The sequence below is a fragment of the Lissotriton helveticus genome, chromosome 6 (assembly GCF_964261635.1).
Source record: "Lissotriton helveticus chromosome 6, aLisHel1.1, whole genome shotgun sequence".
NCBI classification, from domain to species: Eukaryota; Metazoa; Chordata; class Amphibia; order Caudata; family Salamandridae; genus Lissotriton; species Lissotriton helveticus.
The window spans coordinates 9,559,616-9,578,832 of NC_136067.1; the positions used below are offsets into that span (position 1 = coordinate 9,559,616).

General features: G+C 49.7%; 1 protein-coding gene across 5 annotated transcripts in view; it reads left to right on the plus strand.

The window, feature by feature from the left end:
* The window catches only part of KLC4 (kinesin light chain 4), a 411,746-nt gene that overhangs the window by 246,234 nt on the left and 146,295 nt on the right, over positions 1 to 19,217 (plus strand). For all 5 annotated transcript variants that reach the window (XM_078647261.1, XM_078647263.1, XM_078647262.1 and 2 more), the window contains exons 11-12: positions 1,069 to 1,136; positions 16,980 to 17,088. In XM_078647261.1, the coding sequence (XP_078503387.1) occupies positions 1,069 to 1,136; positions 16,980 to 17,088 (177 nt within the window). The remainder of the gene's footprint in view (positions 1 to 1,068; positions 1,137 to 16,979; positions 17,089 to 19,217) is intronic.

Genomic DNA, 19,217 nt, shown 5'->3' on the forward strand with positions numbered 1-19,217 from the left:
GCAGTGGTTCTGAATGCTGCCACTGCTGTGGTTCCGAATGCTGCCACTGCGGTGGTTCCGAATGGTGCCAGTGCTGTGGTTCTGAATGCTGCTAGTGCAGTGGTTCTGAATGCTGCTAGTGCAGTGTTTCTGAATGCTGCTAGTGCTGTGGTTCAGAATGCTGCTATTGCAGTGGTTCTATAGCTGTACACGTCTGTAATGGAATGAGGCTGACTCTAAGGTGGTCGGTGCTCCTTGCTGCTCTGTCTGGTGTGCTCAGTTGTCCATATGCAGAATGTGTGCTCCCTTAACCTCTTGGCTTGGATGGGAAGAAGAGACGACGACATGAGATGTGTGCATTAAAAGGTGATTCGGGGCAGATACTTCCAGGTACTAGGTGCATTGCAGAAATGTTTGCAAATCTTTGACATTACAGAGAGTGACGTTATTGGGGCAATTAAAGATGTACAGACAGGCACCACTCCGGGCTCAGATGGCATACCAACCAAAGTGTACAGTGTCTGGCTAGAAGACCAATGCCTCATTATTGGCTGTGTACAACCCCAGTCACCTTCAACTGCTGGCTCATGCTAGTGTTTAAAAGTCCCTGATCTCTGCCTACTTGGTGCCGGGCTGGAAGACTGATTGTGATATTTTGGGGTATGTAGGTAATTGTCCAGTACTTTAGAAAGTTCAGTTTGACCTTGGATAAGGAACAGTGCCAGCCCAGCCACTCTGCCTCCTTTATACGAAGGCTTCGTCTTTGACTTACTTGTGGTGGTCATCCTTCGTTGCCTCTTTGAAGTCTTGGTCTTCAAGCTAACTTTATAAAGTTGAAGGTAGACTCTTGGCATGAGTGTCCACTACTGGGCCTCACCTGTCAGCTGAGGGCGCTGCTAATGCTGGAACAGGAGGGCATGCATCAGCTTGACCTTTCTAGTTGCACTTGACCTTTCTAGTTGCACTTGACCTTTCTAGTTGTACTTGACCAGGATGAGGATGTGAGGTGTTGTAATGTGATGTCTAAGCAAGTGTCAGTCTCAGGCAAGCCATTCTGAATGCTGCAGTGTTTTTGTGTCTCCTTCACAGGGCAAGCACAGAGACAACGCTCCCTACGCAGAGTATGGTGGCTGGTACAAGGCATGTAAAGTCATCAGGTAAGTTGCCAGAGAGTTGGTCCTGCGCGGGGTCTTGTCCTGTGGCCTCGTTGAGGGCAGGGGCAGACATGGGGAGATGAAGCGATCGTCCTGGGATAGCACAATTTTTGTCAAATGAAAAAGCGAAGGTAGTTTTTTTGTCTTGTTCTGCACCTGACTCTCTTACCCACCCACCCACCATTCTGCCCGCCCATCTATGCTGCACGTGAACCTTGTCACACTCCTCTGGTTAATAGGGCTGGGCTACCTACACCCTTCACATTGCCTCTTCCTCAGCTCCCTCGCTCTGCACTCTGTTTCCCTGCCTTTGAGCAGCTCCATGCCTTCCTACATAGCACCCATTCCCCAGCTCCCTCGTCCAGCGCTCTATGCGCCCTGTCTCTTTACCAGCTACATATCGTCCTACATAGCACGCCTTCCCCAGCTCCCTCGTCACATGCTCTACACCCCCCTACCTCTTAACCCCAACACCCTACCAGTGCCCTTGTTCAACACTACTCGACCAGCCTCTTAATCAGCTCCATTCCTTTCTACATAGCACCCCTTCCCCAGCTCGCTCGTCCAGCGCTCTATACGCCCTGTCTCTCAACGAGCTCCATGCCTTCCTACATAGCACCCTTCCCCAACTCCCTCGTTCCAACGCTCTACACCCCCTGCCTCTTAACTCCTACACCCAACCAGCGCCCTCGACAATCACTCTGTGCCCTGCCTCTTAATCAGCTCCACACCTTTCTACATAACACCCCTTCCCAAGCTCATAACCAGCTCTGTGCCTTCCTACATAGCACCCCTACCCCAGATCCCTCGTCCAACGCTGTGCAAGCCCTGCCTCTTAACTCCTACACCCAACCAGCACCCTTGTCCAACACTTTCCCTGCCTCCTAACCAGTTCCCCTCCTTCCTACACCATACCAGCACACTCATCCAACACTACTGTCCCTGCCTCTTAACTAGCTCCACACCTTCCTACACCCTGTACTCCAACTCTTCTTCAGCTCATGCATTCATTCCGAACTTTCCTCTTGATCTTTCTGTAGGTTCCTCTATAGCTCTTTCCCGGTCTTTGAAACACTTCTGTTATCTGCTTCTTGTTCTTCCTCCACTCCCTGTCCTTCTACATATACATCCTGCCTCATCCTCTGCTTGGTGTCCTCTACACCCTGCCTCTGTATAAGCTCCCACCTCTCTGTCCTCTGTTTTACACCCTGCCTCATCCCACCTCTGCCTGTCCTCTGCCCTACACCCTGCCTCTTTATAAGCTCCCACCTCTGCCTGTCCTCTACTGTACACCCTGCCTCTTTATAAGCCCCCACCTCTGCCTGTCCTCTACTCTACACCCTGCTCTGTATAAGCTCCCACCTCTGCCTGTCGTCTACTCTACACCCTGCCTCTTTATAAGCCCCCACCTCTGCCTGTCCTCTACTCTACACCCTGCTCTGTATAAGCTCCCTCCTCTGCCTGTCCTCTACTCTACACCCTACCTCGTCCCACCTCTGCTTGTCGTCTACTCTACACCCTGCCTCGTCCCACCTCTGCTTGTCGTCTACTCTACACCCTGCCTCCTCCCACCTCTGCCTGTCCCCTACTCTGCACCCTGCCTCTTTATAAGCTCCCTCCTCTGCCTGTCCTCTACTCTACACCCTGCCTCATCCCACCTCTGCTGTCCTCTACTCTACACCCTGCCTCATCCCACCTCTGCCTGTCCTCTACTCTACACCCTGCCTCTTTATAAGCTCCACCTCCTCCTGTCCTCTACTCTACGCCCTGCCTCCTCCCACCTCTGCCTGTCCTCTACTCTACACCCTGCCTCCTCCCACCTCTGCCTGTCCTCTGCTCTACACCCTGCCTCGTCCCACCTCTGCCTGTCCTCTACTCTACGCCCTGCCTCGTCCCACCTCTGCCTGTCCTCTACTCTACGCCCTGCCTCGTCCCACCACTGCCTGTCCTCTACTCTACACCCTGCCTCTTTATAAGCCCCCACCTCTGCCTGTCCTCTACTCTACACCCTGCTCTTTATAAGCCCCCACCTCTGCCTGTCCTCTACTCTACACCCTGCTCTGTATAAGCTCCCACCTCTGCCTGTCGTCTACTCTACACCCTGCCTCGTCCCACCTGTGCCTGTCCTCTACTCTACACCCTGCCTCATCCCACCTCGGCTTGTCCTCTGCTCTACACCCTGCCTCGTCCCACCTCTGCCTGTCCTCTACTCTACACCCTGCCTCATCCCACCTCGGCCTGTCCTCTACTCTACACCCTGCCTCGTCCCACCTCGGCCTGTCCTCTACTCTACACCCTGCCTCGTCCCACCTCTGCTTGTCGTCTACTCTACACCCTGCCTCCTCCCACCTCTGCCTGTCCCCTACTCTGCACCTTGCCTCTTTATAAGCTCCCTCCTCTGCCTGTCCTCTACTCTACACCCTGCCTCATCCCACCTCTGCTGTCCTCTACTCTACACCCTGCCTCATCCCACCTCTGCCTGTCCTCTACTCTACACCCTGCCTCTTTATAAGCTCCACCTCCTCCTGTCCTCTACTCTACACCCTGCCTCCTCCCACCTCTGCCTGTCCTCTACTCTACACCCTGCCTCCTCCCACCTCTGCCTGTCCTCTGCTCTACACCCTGCCTCGTCCCACCTCTGCCTGTCCTCTACTCTACGCCCTGCCTCGTCCCACCTCTGCCTGTCCTCTACTCTACGCCCTGCCTCGTCCCACCTCTGCTTGTCGTCTACTCTACACCCTGCCTCGTCCCACCTCTGCTTGTCGTCTACTCTACACCCTGCCTCCTCCCACCTCTGCCTGTCCCCTACTCTGCACCCTGCCTCTTTATAAGCTCCCTCCTCTGCCTGTCCTCTACTCTACACCCTGCCTCATCCCACCTCTGCTGTCCTCTACTCTACACCCTGCCTCATCCCACCTCTGCCTGTCCTCTACTCTACACCCTGCCTCTTTATAAGCTCCACCTCCTCCTGTCCTCTACTCTACGCCCTGCCTCCTCCCACCTCTGCCTGTCCTCTACTCTACACCCTGCCTCCTCCCACCTCTGCCTGTCCTCTGCTCTACACCCTGCCTCGTCCCACCTCTGCCTGTCCTCTACTCTACGCCCTGCCTCGTCCCACCTCTGCCTGTCCTCTACTCTACGCCCTGCCTCGTCCCACCACTGCCTGTCCTCTACTCTACACCCTGCCTCTTTATAAGCCCCCACCTCTGCCTGTCCTCTACTCTACACCCTGCTCTTTATAAGCCCCCACCTCTGCCTGTCCTCTACTCTACACCCTGCTCTGTATAAGCTCCCACCTCTGCCTGTCGTCTACTCTACACCCTGCCTCGTCCCACCTGTGCCTGTCCTCTACTCTACACCCTGCCTCATCCCACCTCGGCTTGTCCTCTACTCTACACCCTGCCTCGTCCCACCTCTGCCTGTCCTCTACTCTACACCCTGCCTCATCCCACCTCGGCCTGTCCTCTACTCTACACCCTGCCTCGTCCCACCTCGGCCTGTCCTCTACTCTACTCCCTGCCTCGTCCCACCTCTGCTTGTCGTCTACTCTACACCCTGCCTCCTCCCACCTCTGCCTGTCCCCTACTCTGCACCTTGCCTCTTTATAAGCTCCCTCCTCTGCCTGTCCTCTACTCTACACCCTGCCTCATCCCACCTCTGCTGTCCTCTACTCTACACCCTGCCTCATCCCACCTCTGCCTGTCCTCTACTCTACACCCTGCCTCTTTATAAGCTCCACCTCCTCCTGTCCTCTACTCTACACCCTGCCTCCTCCCACCTCTGCCTGTCCTCTACTCTACACCCTGCCTCCTCCCACCTCTGCCTGTCCTCTGCTCTACACCCTGCCTCGTCCCACCTCTGCCTGTCCTCTACTCTACGCCCTGCCTCGTCCCACCTCTGCCTGTCCTCTACTCTACGCCCTGCCTCGTCCCACCACTGCCTGTCCTCTACTCTACGCCCTGCCTCTTTATAAGCTCCACCTCTGCCTGTCCTCTACTCTACACCCTGCCTCATCCCACCTCTGCCTGTCCTCTACTCTACACCCTGCCTCATCCCACCTCTGCCTGTCCTCTACTCTACACCCTGCCTCATCCCACCTCTGCCTGTCCTCTACTCTGCACCCTGCCTCTTTATAAGCTCCCACCTCTGCCTGTCCTCTACTCTACACCCTGCCTCTTTATAAGCTCCACCTCCTCCTGTCCTCTACTCTACACCCTGCCTCCTCCCACCTCTGCCTGTCCTCTACTCTACACCCTGCCTCCTCCCACCTCTGCCTGTCCTCTGCTCTACACCCTGCCTCCTCCCACCTCTGCCTGTCCTCTGCTCTACACCCTGCCTCGTCCCACCTCTGCCTGTCCTCTACTCTACGCCCTGCCTCGTCCCACCTCTGCCTGTCCTCTACTCTACACCCTGCCTCTTTATAAGCCCCCACCTCTGCCTGTCCTCTACTCTACACCCTGCCTCATCCCACCTCTGCCTGTCCTCTACTCCCTGCCTCATCCCACCTCTGCCTGTCCTCTACTCTGCACCCTGCCTCTTTATAAGCCCCCACCTCTGCCTGTCCTCTACTCTACACCCTGCCTCATCCCACCTCTGCCTGTCCTCTACTCTACACCCTGCCTCATCCCACCTCTGCCTGTCCTCTACTCTAGACCCTGCCTCATCCCACCTCTGCCTGTCCTCTACTCTCCACCCTGCCTCTTTATAAGCCCCCACCTCTGCCTGTCGTCTACTCTACACCCTGCCTCATCCCACCTCTGCCTGTCCTCTACTCTACACCCTGCCTCATCCCACCTCTGCCTGTCCTCTACTCTACAACCTGCCTCTTTATAAGCCCCCACCTCTGCCTGTCCTCTACTCTACACCCTGCCTCATCCCACCTCTGCCTGTCCTCTACTCTACACCCTGCCTCATCCCACCTCGGCCTGTCCTCTACTCTACACCCTGCCTCATCCCACCTCTGCCTGTCCTCTACTCTACACCCTGCCTCATCCCACCTCTGCCTGTCCTCTACTCTACACCCTGCCTCATCCCACCTCTGCCTGTCCTCTACTCTACACCCTGCCTCATCCCACCTCGGCCTGTCCTCTACTCTACACCCTGCCTCATCCCACCTCTGCCTGTCCTCTACTCTACACCCTGCCTCATCCCACCTCGGCCTGTACTCTACTCTACACCCTGCCTCATCCCACCTCTGCCTGTCCTCTACTCTACACCCTGCCTCATCCCACCTCTGCCTGTCCTCTACTCTACACCCTGCCTCATCCCACCTCTGCCTGTCCTCTACTCTACACCCTGCCTCTTTATAAGCCCCCACCTCTGCCTGTCCTCTACTCTACACCCTGCCTCATCCCACCTCTGCCTGTCCTCTACTCTACACCCTGCCTCATCCCACCTCTGCCTGTCCTCTACTCTGCACCCTGCCTCTTTATAAGCCCCCACCTCTGCCTGTCCTCTACTCTACACCCTGCCTCATCCCACCTCGGCCTGTCCTCTACTCTACACCCTGCCTCATCCCACCTCTGCCTGTCCTCTACTCTACACCCTGCCTCATCCCACCTCTGCCTGTCCTCTACTCTACACCCTGCCTCATCCCACCTCTGCCTGTCCTCTACCCTACACCCATTAAACCTATAAAAAACAATCTTTCAGGTTTATCTCTAGTGTGACTGATTACTGAAATTAGCACGATGCAAGCTTTTTTTAAAGACTTCTCTCCTGAGTGATAAACTTTTTAAGTTTTTTAATTATTGAAATTTAAAGAGGACCAATTTTTTTCTTTTTAAGGGTCAAAGACCTTATAATATATCTGTTCTCATATTTATTGTGTTACAAAAGAAAACAGGCCAACACATGTTTTGTAACTGTGCAATTTTCTGTGTTGCCTCATCGGGGTCCAAACGATATCATTTTGAGTATGTATTGAAACGGCCCGAATCAATCAACTGTTCGAGGCATGTGAGCTGTAGATACACATGCTCTGCAACTCCTGCCATCTGGTGTTTGGGTCTGGATGTGTGCACGTTGTTTTCCATCAAAGAAGTCTTTTGAGTCACAGTTTGGAGTGACGACTCCTCTTGGTGATCATGGGCATTCACTCCATTGTTAGATTGTTTTCTTTCTGCCGTCTGGTTCGAACATGCGTGCCTTCGCTCCTGTTCGACACCATTACAGTGCTCTTTTCGGTTCATACTCCACTTCCACCCTCGTCGGTATTGTTTCGATCGCGCTGTTCTAGTCTGTGTATCGACATTAGTTCACTACTGTCTTCTGACCATAGTTGGCACCGAGCAACTGGTTTGGACGCCCTGCCCTCTGGCTCGGTGCTGGAACACCGACTCAAGCCTTCGGTGTCAAGCACCCGGTGCTGAGCCAGCCGACAACATCCACCGCCCCCTCAATGAGTGGAACCTCTGCGCCGAAACAAAAACATGCCTGGGATCCGAAACCGGCTCCGAATTCAGATACTGGCAAGACTGCGAAGCCTATTCTCCATAGACTACATGAGACACTGAACGCTCGACAAAAACAGAACCACATCTAGCCTCATACTGGCCAATTACTAACCAAGCCGACGGCGCCTATTCCTCCACCACCGAAAAGACAATTGTCTTTCCAGGAGGCTCTTGACTCACCCGTACCAGGAAAACCAAGAAAATGGACAGAGCCACTAGCCACTTGCCTCTTTCACCACCCTCACAGTCACCTTCTCTTCCACCACCACAGTCAACGTATCCTGCACAGTCGGCTGAAGATTCCCTAGATATCTCACCCTATGGGTCCGTGGGAGATGGTACAGGTGGGCATGGTGCAGGACATGACACCTTTGAAACACCGCTATGTAAGAATCTAGCCTGCACTCCTTATTTCTACCAAATGTATTCAATCTTTAGTACAATAAGTGGTCTGTATTGGGAGCTACCCAGTGGTCAGTTGAGCCCACAACTAATGGTAAACTGCTATGTAGAGGCCTAGTGTAAACTAGGTCTGAAACCGGGAGCTCTCTCCAAATGTCCCTAAGGTTTCAAATATGTCAGTACGTTAGTAGAACTTATTCAAATATTTACAAGAAAATGCTTCAGTCACTTTAATTTTTGCAATTTTTAACTTATTTCGTAACCATAGTTTCAAAACATATCAGCAAAAATTATTTGCATACATGAAATCAAAATTATGTCAATTTTTCAATCAAATTGTTCTCCATCCATAATTATCACATAAACAAATATTCTAACATTTCCCAATGCATTTCGAGTCGGATCGACTCTTCTTCAGGGGAATTTCTTAAGTAGATGTGAATCCGTACTTTGTTAATCAGTATTGCGCACCTCAGTCCGAAGTCAGGCACTGCAAGGTTAAATAAAAACGATTGTATTCCTACACAACACGGAGTCATGTACATTATGACATTTAGAATTAACATTCGTTCCCAAAAGGAGTGTATAATTTAAATAATTAGCAGTCCCCTGTGGGTGAGAATGAACGAGTGATAGCTCCCTGCAAGAGAGGTGCACCGTGAAGAAACGTGTGTGGTATACGAATGAAGTGAAAAGAAATGAAAAATGCTGCAAGAAACTAACCGCACCCAGGTGCCTAAGGAGAAATTATGTATAAACCTGGGCTTAATAACACTGAGTGTTTAAGCTGCGAGGAATATACCTAACAAAGTTCTCAACGCGTGTATACGGGTGAATGATAATAGGCCGGAATTTAAATAACACCCTGTGTAAATGATGTGACGGACAGTAAGCGTGAACCTCGCTCGGAGAAGTGAGATGTAAATGAACTCTCTTACCAACAACTATTGCTGCCCGATGTTTTAATAACGAGTCAGTAGAAGTTTAGATAAAGCGTCTGTCGTTATCGAGTCCAACCACTGTAAAAATTGAACGGAAACCGTTACCAATGTTACCGCTCAGGCGGGAAAGGTAAACAACCAGGAGGGTGGCTAGTGGGTTATCTTACCGCTGTAGCGCTATCAACAGTATCCGATTTTTCTCCCTCGTTTCTCGATAGCCTGTTTCCAAGGCGACCTTTGAAACACCACCACACGGCGACCCCTGGGACGCAGTCCCAGCTTTATATCTTGCCTGCCCCTTCCCTCCTGACACTTTAACATTAGATCAGGAGTTAATAGGTAGGGCTGCTGCTTTTCATGATGTACAGCTCCACAAGGAACCCTCAGAAGAGGAGTTCCTCTTTGAAACACTTTCATCTACCCATAGGGCCACTCAATATGTATCCATGCTAATAGTCACTTTACACCGGCACCGATAAATTGTGGGAATATTGCTGTTCACAAATTAAGAATATTTCTTGCAATCATAGACACAATTGATTGAACTTTAAATGTATCCACCACACCTACCTTTCGCCCTCACACATCACTAAATTTGACCCCTCGAGATCTGAAGCACGTTTCAAATGCAGCGCCACTGGCGCAGACTTTGCGCATCCAGTATGACCTGCCCTGTGAGACACACTTACTGTACCTCTGTTTTTGCGTACGTCTGTGCAGTGGCTGACATGGTGCTATCCCTGAACCCTCTTCTCGCACTTTTGAGCTACACCAAAGACATACCACGCTCCCTGAGCCGCTTTCTTTCCATGTGTTTCCTTTTGGCTAGACTAGAGATGTTGCTTCACTTGGGGAGGGGGATTACTGAAGACTACGCAGACTTGCAACCTCCCTCCTCCGTCCTAAAGATATTTGGGGGCCGCTGCCTGATTACCTTCGCACATTAAAGCCGGACCCCCACCCCAAGGCCCTGCTTCTGCCCCTCCTTGAAGTATAACCTCCCCCTGTTTCCTATACTTCTGTTCTTCCATAACTCTGCCCATTGATTAGGTGCTCCACGCCTGTCTTTGTTTTTGATGCCTTTAGTGATCTTGATTAGATCTTGTGAGAAGTTGGCCTGATGTGCAGTGCTCACTGTTCTAGTGATCACTATGTATCAGTTCAAACAACCCTTATTGATGATTGGTTGTAAGTCAACCTTATAGACCAGCTATCCTAGTAGCATGGATACGAGCAGTCTAAGGCTAAGACTCTAGAGGGCGTGTTAAGCCAGCTGTTTTACCATCACATTACCCCTTGAACACCAAGTGAAAGGACACCACACAAGTTGTTATGAAAATAAATGTATATTTATTTCTAACAAGTCTACCCTGAGCTCTTTATGAGTCAGGGAGCTAAGCACAATACAAAACTCTTAAGAAAATACTTTAAGTCGCACAGTTTACACAAATGCCCGAGGGGCACGAAAAACCATATTACAAAAGTGGAATGCGAACTACTAGCAGGTAAGTAACTATTCTCATAGACTTTAGAAACGCTAGTCCTACAATGCTAAACACTTAGATTAGTTGCAGGAGGCCTGTGGACGTCGTGTGCAGAGTGGGAACTCTCACGCGTAAGGCGGGAAAAAGTCTATGGAAGCTAGAACTCACAAAGTTACTGTTCTCGGGCGAACCCGACTAGCTGGGACGAAAACGGGAGTGGATCCGAACACTTGGAGTGTTGGACTATGCTGGGGCACCGGAGTGCTGGATTTACCTAGCCCAGGGGCTGCGGCTGCATAGGGTTCAAGTTGCGTCGGAAACCCACGTTGACGGACCAGGAGCCTGAAGAAGAAGTTGCTGGCAGGCGGCCAGTGAAGAAAAGTTTGAAGAGATCCAAGCCTGGATCAGGGAAGAAGAAAACCTGAAAGCAGAGGGGACCAAGTTCTTGAATCACTAGCCAGTGATTAAGTGGGCACCAGGATGGCACCGGGCGAAGTCACCGCAGTCAGGTGAGTGGGCGCTGCTGGGCTCTGCAGTCTCTCGGACCAGGAGGCGTTGTCGGCGACCAGGATGGAGGTGCGAGCTGTCCCACGAAGGTTCTTGCTGTCGACGTCGCTGGACCCAGGATTGGGCAACAAGTCTTGGCAAATGCAAGGCCCACGCGGTGGACCTAAAATGGCGTCTTGAGGGGACCAGGAGGGTCCAGGGTGCTCCTCTTTTGGAGGGAAGCACGGGCTAGTCTGGAGCAACCAGACCAGCAGTGTTAGTTGTCGTGGAGCGTCGTGAGGGGGCCACTAGCCAACGGGCAAGCGACCTGGACAACGCGGTGAACAGCAAAAAGCAGAAGGGCCCCACGCCGATCTCGTGGATGCAGGGGGGCTGGACTTCGGTGCTGGAGCTGCTCAGGGTCGGGGCTTCTCTTACCCCAAGGCACTCAGTCGAGGGTCACTCAGGCGTCATGCTGGACAAGCGTCGTGCAGTTCTGAAGATGGCCGGTCCCTCGAGGTCTCGTCACACCCACGGATCGCAGCTGGGCTGATGATGTAGGTTGAGGTCAGAGGTGCCAGGGAAGCCGGTTCTCGTCGTGCTGGAGCAGTCTTGATCCGAAGGAGAGACTGGCAACAAACCGCGATGCTTGGTTGGTGCCTGCTGCTGCAGGGTGACTACTCCTTAGTCACAAGGGAGAAATCTTAGGAAGAGTCTTGAGTTCCTTCTTGAAGAAAGTAGTTTCAGGATTCAAAGATGATCTGATTTGGAAGGGGGCCAGTTCCTACCTTTATCCTGCAAAAAGGGGCTGGCACGCGACTAAGTCCTGCCCTATGGGTGGGACTAGGAGGGGGGTGGTTACACCCCTCTCCTTTGGCGGGCTTTCCCCAGGCCAGGGGCTGGAGTGCCCCTGGAACTGGTTTCAGCCGGCCTATGCACAGTGAGCACCGGGGTGCCACTTGCAGTCACCTTCCTCTAAAGCCCTGCCTTCCTAGGATACACAAAATCCTGTCTGGGACGGTGCTGGCACCGCCCCTGACAGGAAACCCTTTGTCCTTGCCTCCTGCTCTGGGAGGACTCCCAGCAGCAGGAGGGCAGACTTGTGTCTCGGTGGCAGCATCCATTTTGTGGAGCTGAGGCTATGTCCGACTTTAACCGGGGTTACAGGTTACATACATGTCGTGTCCCTCTAGAAGGGTGGAATGCTAACCCCGTCGCCAGAATTGGCGAGGGGTTAGTATTCCAATTCGTATGACACCTTACTAGACATGTTTTGATAAAGCGATACCAGAGTTGGCATATAACCGCGAGGATTATAATGCACTTAAGAGTATATGGTATGCGATATCATGGAAACGGCTAAGGGATGGATCCCGAAAGCCGCAGACAGGCTCAGCTCATGCCAGAGCACCATCTCACACGATTCCAAGCACTCTGCCTTCAGGATTGTTAAGGCCTGCCATAGGAGTGACTGATAGGAGATCTGTGTGTCCATTTAGGTTTAGATATAGGAATACTATATCTAAAGCAAAGGGTGAGTACACCACCTTGCCCCAGCTGTCGTGCAGCCAGTTGTGTCTGATTTAGTTAGTCAGCCCAGGGGTGGCATAATACATGCTGCAGCCCCTGGGAGACTTCTGGGTACACCTAAGCTCTGGGTACAGGGACTTGGAGAGGGCCCAGTGCCAATTCAGTACCTGGGTACAATTTGGATTAGAGAGAACAGCTAGGCTGTGGGTCTGATTAGCAGGCCCACAGCCAGGGAAAGTCGTAAACCAGTGAAGCAAAAAGCAAAAATCTGGGTGATCATAGGATTGCAGACCCTACTCTCCTACAGATCTTCTGTGCATTCATATGATTGATGACACCCTAGAGTTTGTGTGCGCAAGCAGTGTATTTCCATCGCTTTTTTTTTTTTTTTTTAAGCAATAAAGAAATTTCAACCTCAAAAATAGAGCATATTACGCCATCTTGAGGACATTTTTAAAGACCCTGTTAGGGCAAGAGTATTAACACCCCGGGTTGATAAAAAGTATATGGCCTCTCCATCAGATCCCATATATATTACAGGACAACTACTAACAGACTAGTTAGTAATTACCACTACTAACTCACAGGCTAGCGGAGACACCCCCTGCCTGATAAAGAAAGCAAGCGCATTGGTCTCGCGGGGAAAAGAGTGGCAGCTCAATCTGCCAACCATTGGCGTATTGCCAACTAAATGGGGTTGCTTCCTCGCTATGACCGTGCTCACGGAGATGAAATGGAGGACCGCCTCCAATATCTCCCAGAGGAACACAAAATGAGGGCACACAAAGGTGATATAAAAAAAAACTCCATACACTGTGCCCTAACCCCTGCTGATACTGCAGCTAGAGGCATCCATACCAGCATGTTACTTCGACGCCATGCACAGCTTCATATTTATGAGTTTAAACCAGAGGTCCAGCAAAATCTACGTAACGTACCCTTCGACAAAGAACATCTTTCTGGACCTCAAGTTGACCACACCCTAGAGAAAATGAATAAAGACACCGTAACAGCAAATTCTATGGGGGCCCTTCAAATACCTACTCTTCGTGATGTACATGTATTCCCTTATCTGGACGACTTGCTTATCAAAGCCACTGCTAATCGTCAGTGGCAACAACATACGCAAACTACCACAGATCTGCTCCATCACTTAGGCTTTACCATCAATATCGCCAAATCTCACCTTCACCCTCTACAAGTTCAGCCATACCTGGGAGCTATTCTAAACACACCAGTAGGATTAGCCTATCCAAATGCAGCAAGAATCCGACATTGTCTACGCTCATGCCACTTTTTAGAAGAAATCAACAACTGAGAGTGAGAACAATTATCTGGCTTCTGGGCATGATGATGTCCTGCATTGCCATAGTACCCGACGCTCGCCTTCACATGCGTCCATTACTGGAATGTCTAGCGCGACATAGGCCTCAGTCACAGGGCCAATTACAGGATCTAGTGTTGATAAACCGCTGCACTCATTGCTCTCTGCAGTGGTGGAACACCAACAGCCTGTTAAAAGGTTGGCTTTTTCTCTACTCTATTCCCCACATCACTCGGACAACGGACACACCACTCACAGGCTGGGGTGCACACTTACAACATCTCACAGTACTGGGCCTCTGGGACGCCAAGCACCAGACTCTCCACATCGACTACCTAGAGCTTGAAGCTGTTCACCTATCTTTGACAACTTTCCTACCTCACCTAATCGGCAAGGTTGTCCTCGTCTGGATGGACAATATAACAGCCATGTACTATCTACAGGGGGTGTGGGGGAGGTGGCGGCACATTCTCAACAGTTGTCACGCATATCTCAGACCATCTAGAGCTGGGCTCTACGTCACAACATTCATCTGTTGGCGGAACACCTTCCGGAAACAATGATTTTGCTGACCTCCTTTGCAGGATGCGGCAACAAGTCCACAAGTGGGAACTCCACCCAATAGTCCTCCTCCCATACTTCCGCAAGTAGGAATTTCACAAATAGATCTGTTTGCAATCACAGACAGCGCGAAATGCCCAGGCTTTACCTCCAGGTTCCCACTCCCACTTTCCAAGGGCAATGCTCTATGGATGAATTGGTCAGAGACATTTGCCTTCACTTTTCTGCCTATCCCTGTCCCTCCATTTCTGGTTCAGAAACTCAGGCAAGCTTCTCTCGCACTCACAGTAGTGGCTCTCACATGGTCCCATCATCCTTGGTCCACATCATTGCTGGTCCTCTCTGTAGTTCCCCACCAGAAGCGTCCCATCAGGCTGGAGCTTTTCACTCCGAACCATAGAGAAATCAAGCACCCAGACCCCAAAGCACTCAACCCTGTGATCTGGCTCCTGAGGTCATAGAATTCGATTACCTTAATCTCACACCTGAAGGTATGGCCATTCTCCAAGAAGGTCGTAGGCCTGCCACCAGATCTTACTATGTGGCTAAATGGAAAAGATGTGTTTGTTACTGTCACAGTAAACGCATTGATCCATTCAATGTCACAGTACAAAACATTGGATACCAGTTGTATTTGCAGCTCTCGTGCTGCAATGAAAGCCTATCTACAAAATAGACAACACATGTCTCTGTTCAAAGTGACAGTCTTTAAAGCCTTCATGGAACGACTTAAACGGGTGATTCCAGCCCGAGTTCGACCTGCACCCTCATGGAATCTTAACATTGTTCTTGCAAGACTTATGGGTCCTCAATTCAAACTCCTATATAATTCCCCCCTGCCATTTCACTCTTGGAAGGCGGCATTTCAAATGTTGACGTGTTAGTGAGCCCCGGGCATTAACCTTAGGAGAGCCCTTCTTTGAACTACACAAAGACGTACTGGTCCTTCGCAACAACCCTAAATTCCTTCCTAAGGTTGTCTCTCATTTTCACCTCTATCAATCAATCGAGTTGTCAGTCTTCTTTCCTCACCTAGACTCAGTTGCAGAAAGGGCTCTTCATACATTAGATACTGCACTGATGGAACTAAAACCTTTCAAAAGACAAAACAATTATTTGTTTGCCTCCTCATAAAGGAAAGCCTATATCCAAATTAGGTATTTCCAGATTGAATGTTAGATGCACCCAAACATGTTATGGTAAAGCGAAAGAACTTCACCTACGCCTGCCCTCTTTAGAGTACACTCTACTCACTATAAAGGGGATTAGATGGCTTTCCTAGGCAACATTCCACTAGCTGACCTGTGCAAAGCAGCTACATGGTCTACACCACACACTTTCACTAAACATTGTGTGGATGCAAGTTAATGTAGGGCAGGTCGTGCTACCTACACTCTTCCAACAACTGCAACACTCGCAGGTTAGCCTCCGCTTTGTGGGCACTGCTTTATAGTCTATGAAAAGCATGTGTATCTACAACTACTGATGTCTCGAAGTGATCGTTACTTACCCTATAAGCATCTGTTTGTGGCATGTAAGGCTGTAGATTCACATGCGCCCACCCTTCTCCCCGGATACCTGTGGCCGTTGCGGTTTCATTGACCTTTTCTGATATGCATGGACATCTCTTTACTTACACGTAATTTCACTCCATTCTCACCCACCTACGGGTAAACAATGGAGTCGGTGAACGTGCGCATTATCACCAAGAGGAGGAGTCACTCTACCTCGTGACTCGCAATCCTTTTTCGAAAAAAAAAACAACTTGCAAACATCCGGACCTAACGCTAAGTGCCAGGAGTATGCAGAGCATGTGAATCTACAGCTCTACATGCCAAGAACACGTGCTTAAAGGGTAAGTACCACAATCCTTATAAGCCGATTCCAAATGTCAACATTTGTTTGTTCATCAATATATATTGAGCTTAATAGATCAATGTTACAACGATTTGTATAGGTGTAGTAGCCACATCTAGTGGCATGATAGCCAATCACCCTTCCGCATTTCAGTTCAGCCTTCATTTAAAGCTCTCTGGCCAACCGAGGTCTGCAAGTGCTTCAGTAAACACACCATGAACGCTCCTAGCGTGATGGTGCTGTGCCAGGACTTGCCTTTAGCTGTATAATTCACCCGTACTGCATTCTGCTCTGTCCTACATTTGTACAGTGACCTCACTGCCAGAGTGCTCATTGCAGACAGGAGCAGGCCATGAGTTATTCCTGTTTCCTGTAAAGATCTGCCCTCCATATGTCCCCCCAAAGAGAAGAGGCTATGAGGCATGCTGCAGTCTGCTGCTAGTTTTTGGAGGTTGGAAGTGTGATCTACATTCAGCTGCCATGAGTCACACAGTGAGCGCGCTCTGCAGCTGCTCTCAGTTCGTGGAATATTTTCAACAGTGTATTCCATGAATGGCATTATTCTCTGATTTATTTGAAAGATTGTTTTTCTGTGCTCCTTTGTCTCTTCCATGGTGTTCCATGTGTCACTTTTACTGTGGAATCTGTGTTTTTGCTGAAGGTGTGCTGCTAGGGTTCAACTTCACTTTCCTTTTGAAGATACAGAATCTTAGTTTTTGATAATTAAAAAAGAAAATGTTTTATCAGTGCTTGAGCCCCCCCTTTCTGCATGATTGCTTATTCACCCTGCCTCCTAATCTCCACAGCCCAACGGTGAACACCACCCTGCGAAACCTGGGCGCACTGTATCGACGTCAGGGTAAAAATGAAGCCGCGGAGACACTGGAAGAGTGCGCCATCCGGTCGCGGCGGCAGGTATGGTCCACTGTAGAATGTAAGGTGGGAGGAACAAAGGGATACTGTCACGATATCAGAGAAGTTTCACCCTACGCTTGGCAGTCGTGGTCTCCAGAGGGCTATGGCAGGCCATCTATATGTTCCATTTGGATTCATATGTGTGATGGAAAGAGGTCATGGGGCGACAACGAAAGGTAGAAGGTGACAGGATATCTGGGAATGTCTGATCAAGATGATGGAAGTAGACAAAATTGAGAAGGTGCCCTAGCGAGACGCGTAAATTAGATCTAATAATCTGATGAAGATAGTAGAAGTGAACAGGATGAGTGGGATGGCTGTCCAAAGCGCTTAATGGGGATTTCAATAGAATTAATAAGTGTGGTGTCTGATTGAGATATTGGAAGGAGAATGTAGACCGGATCTGTGGGGTGTCTGAGCGAGATATGACTGGGGTGTCTGACCAAGATGGTGGAAGTAGAGGGGATGCCTGGAGTGTCTGACCAAGATGGCGGAAGTAGAGGGGATGCCTGGAGTGTCTGACCAAGATGGTGGAAGTAGAGAGGATGCCTGGAGTGTCTGACCAAGATGGTGGAAGTAGGGAGGATGCCTGGAGTGTCTGACCAAGATGGTGGAAGTAGAGAGGATGCCTGGAATGTCTGACCAAGATGGCGGAAGTAGTGAGGATGCCTGGAGTGTCTGACCAAGATGGTGGAAGTAGAGAGGATGCCTGGAGTGTCTGACCAAGATGGTGGAAGTAGAGAGGATGCCTGGAGTGTCTGACCAAGATGGCGGAAGTAGAGGGGATGCCTGGAGTGTCTGACCAAGATGGCGGAAGTAGAGGGGATGCCTGGAGTGTCTGACCAAGATGGCGGAAGTAGTGAGAATGCCTGGAGTGTCTGACCAAGATGGTGGAAGTAGAGAGGATGCCTGGAGTGTCTGACCAAGATGGCGGAAGTAGACCAGATGAGTGGGGTCTCTGAGCGAGATGGTGGAAGGAGGACGAAGATCTACCGAGAGGGGTGGCGGAAGGATAGTCGCATGCACCTCTTACTCTAGAAGGATACAGGAACTGTTCCGGCATGAATCAACATATTATCAAAGAATAACAACTGTTTCTAAGGAAGATTAACTTCAAAATCAAAGTTTTTGATACTATTCAATATTTTGTGCACTCCAGTATTTACAGTATTTATGCTGATTTCTGATTCTTGAATTGTATACAAACCAGAGATTAGTCACTGGTTGCTCCACATATTGTTTTTTGTAGCATATTGATACTCTGCGCATCTGTATATATGCTGTACATTTTATACTGGCAGGAATGCGCATGTGTAGTCATCGTAAGGTCACCGTTTCCTTTGAAAATACAGTTTTATTTCTTCATATCGTTGGCAGCATTTGATAAATCTGTATAAAACTTTCAAAAGAAGGTCATCCTCTTAGGTTTGGCATGGCAGATTTTCTGCACATCTGTCAAGGGCATGAGCTTGAATGAAAAGAATGTCCTTTTTAATTCCCATAGGAATCTTTTCTCTCCACACAGAAACAAGCATTGCTAATTCCAGTAGGTCTGTCTTATAACTGTCTCTTGAATAATTGATGAGTTTCTGCACTCAGTAGGAAATCATGAACGCGCTCCGTCACTCATTCTTGCGTCCACCCACTCACCCGTTTTAGAATTTACCCACGTTGTAGTCTAAACATTTATTCAAGATTTGAAACTCAATTAAGGTCCATATGAGAAATTGCAAAAATTCATTAGTAAAATAAATATTCAGTAGACATTTTAAAAACCATTAAAAAAAACATAAAACATCTGACACATAACATCTCTCTAGGTGGGAAAAACAATAGCTGACCCGCATCGACTGCAGCTCAAGCACTGTATTTCAAGAACTTAGGCCTTAAAAATTTAATAATACATGATTGTAGTCTTGTAGACGATGATTACAAAGATTACATACCTTGTCCTTCTTCGACAGTTAATGATTCCAAAGGAAGAATATTCATGTGCAGTAACGACCAAAAATGTTTAATACCTTGTTCAGTATTCCAGGTCAAATATTTCTGTGGTTTTCTCAGGACCCGAGGCGCAGAAATCACATCAAATTTCCCTTTTTACTACACTATTCAGAATCTAGGTTAAA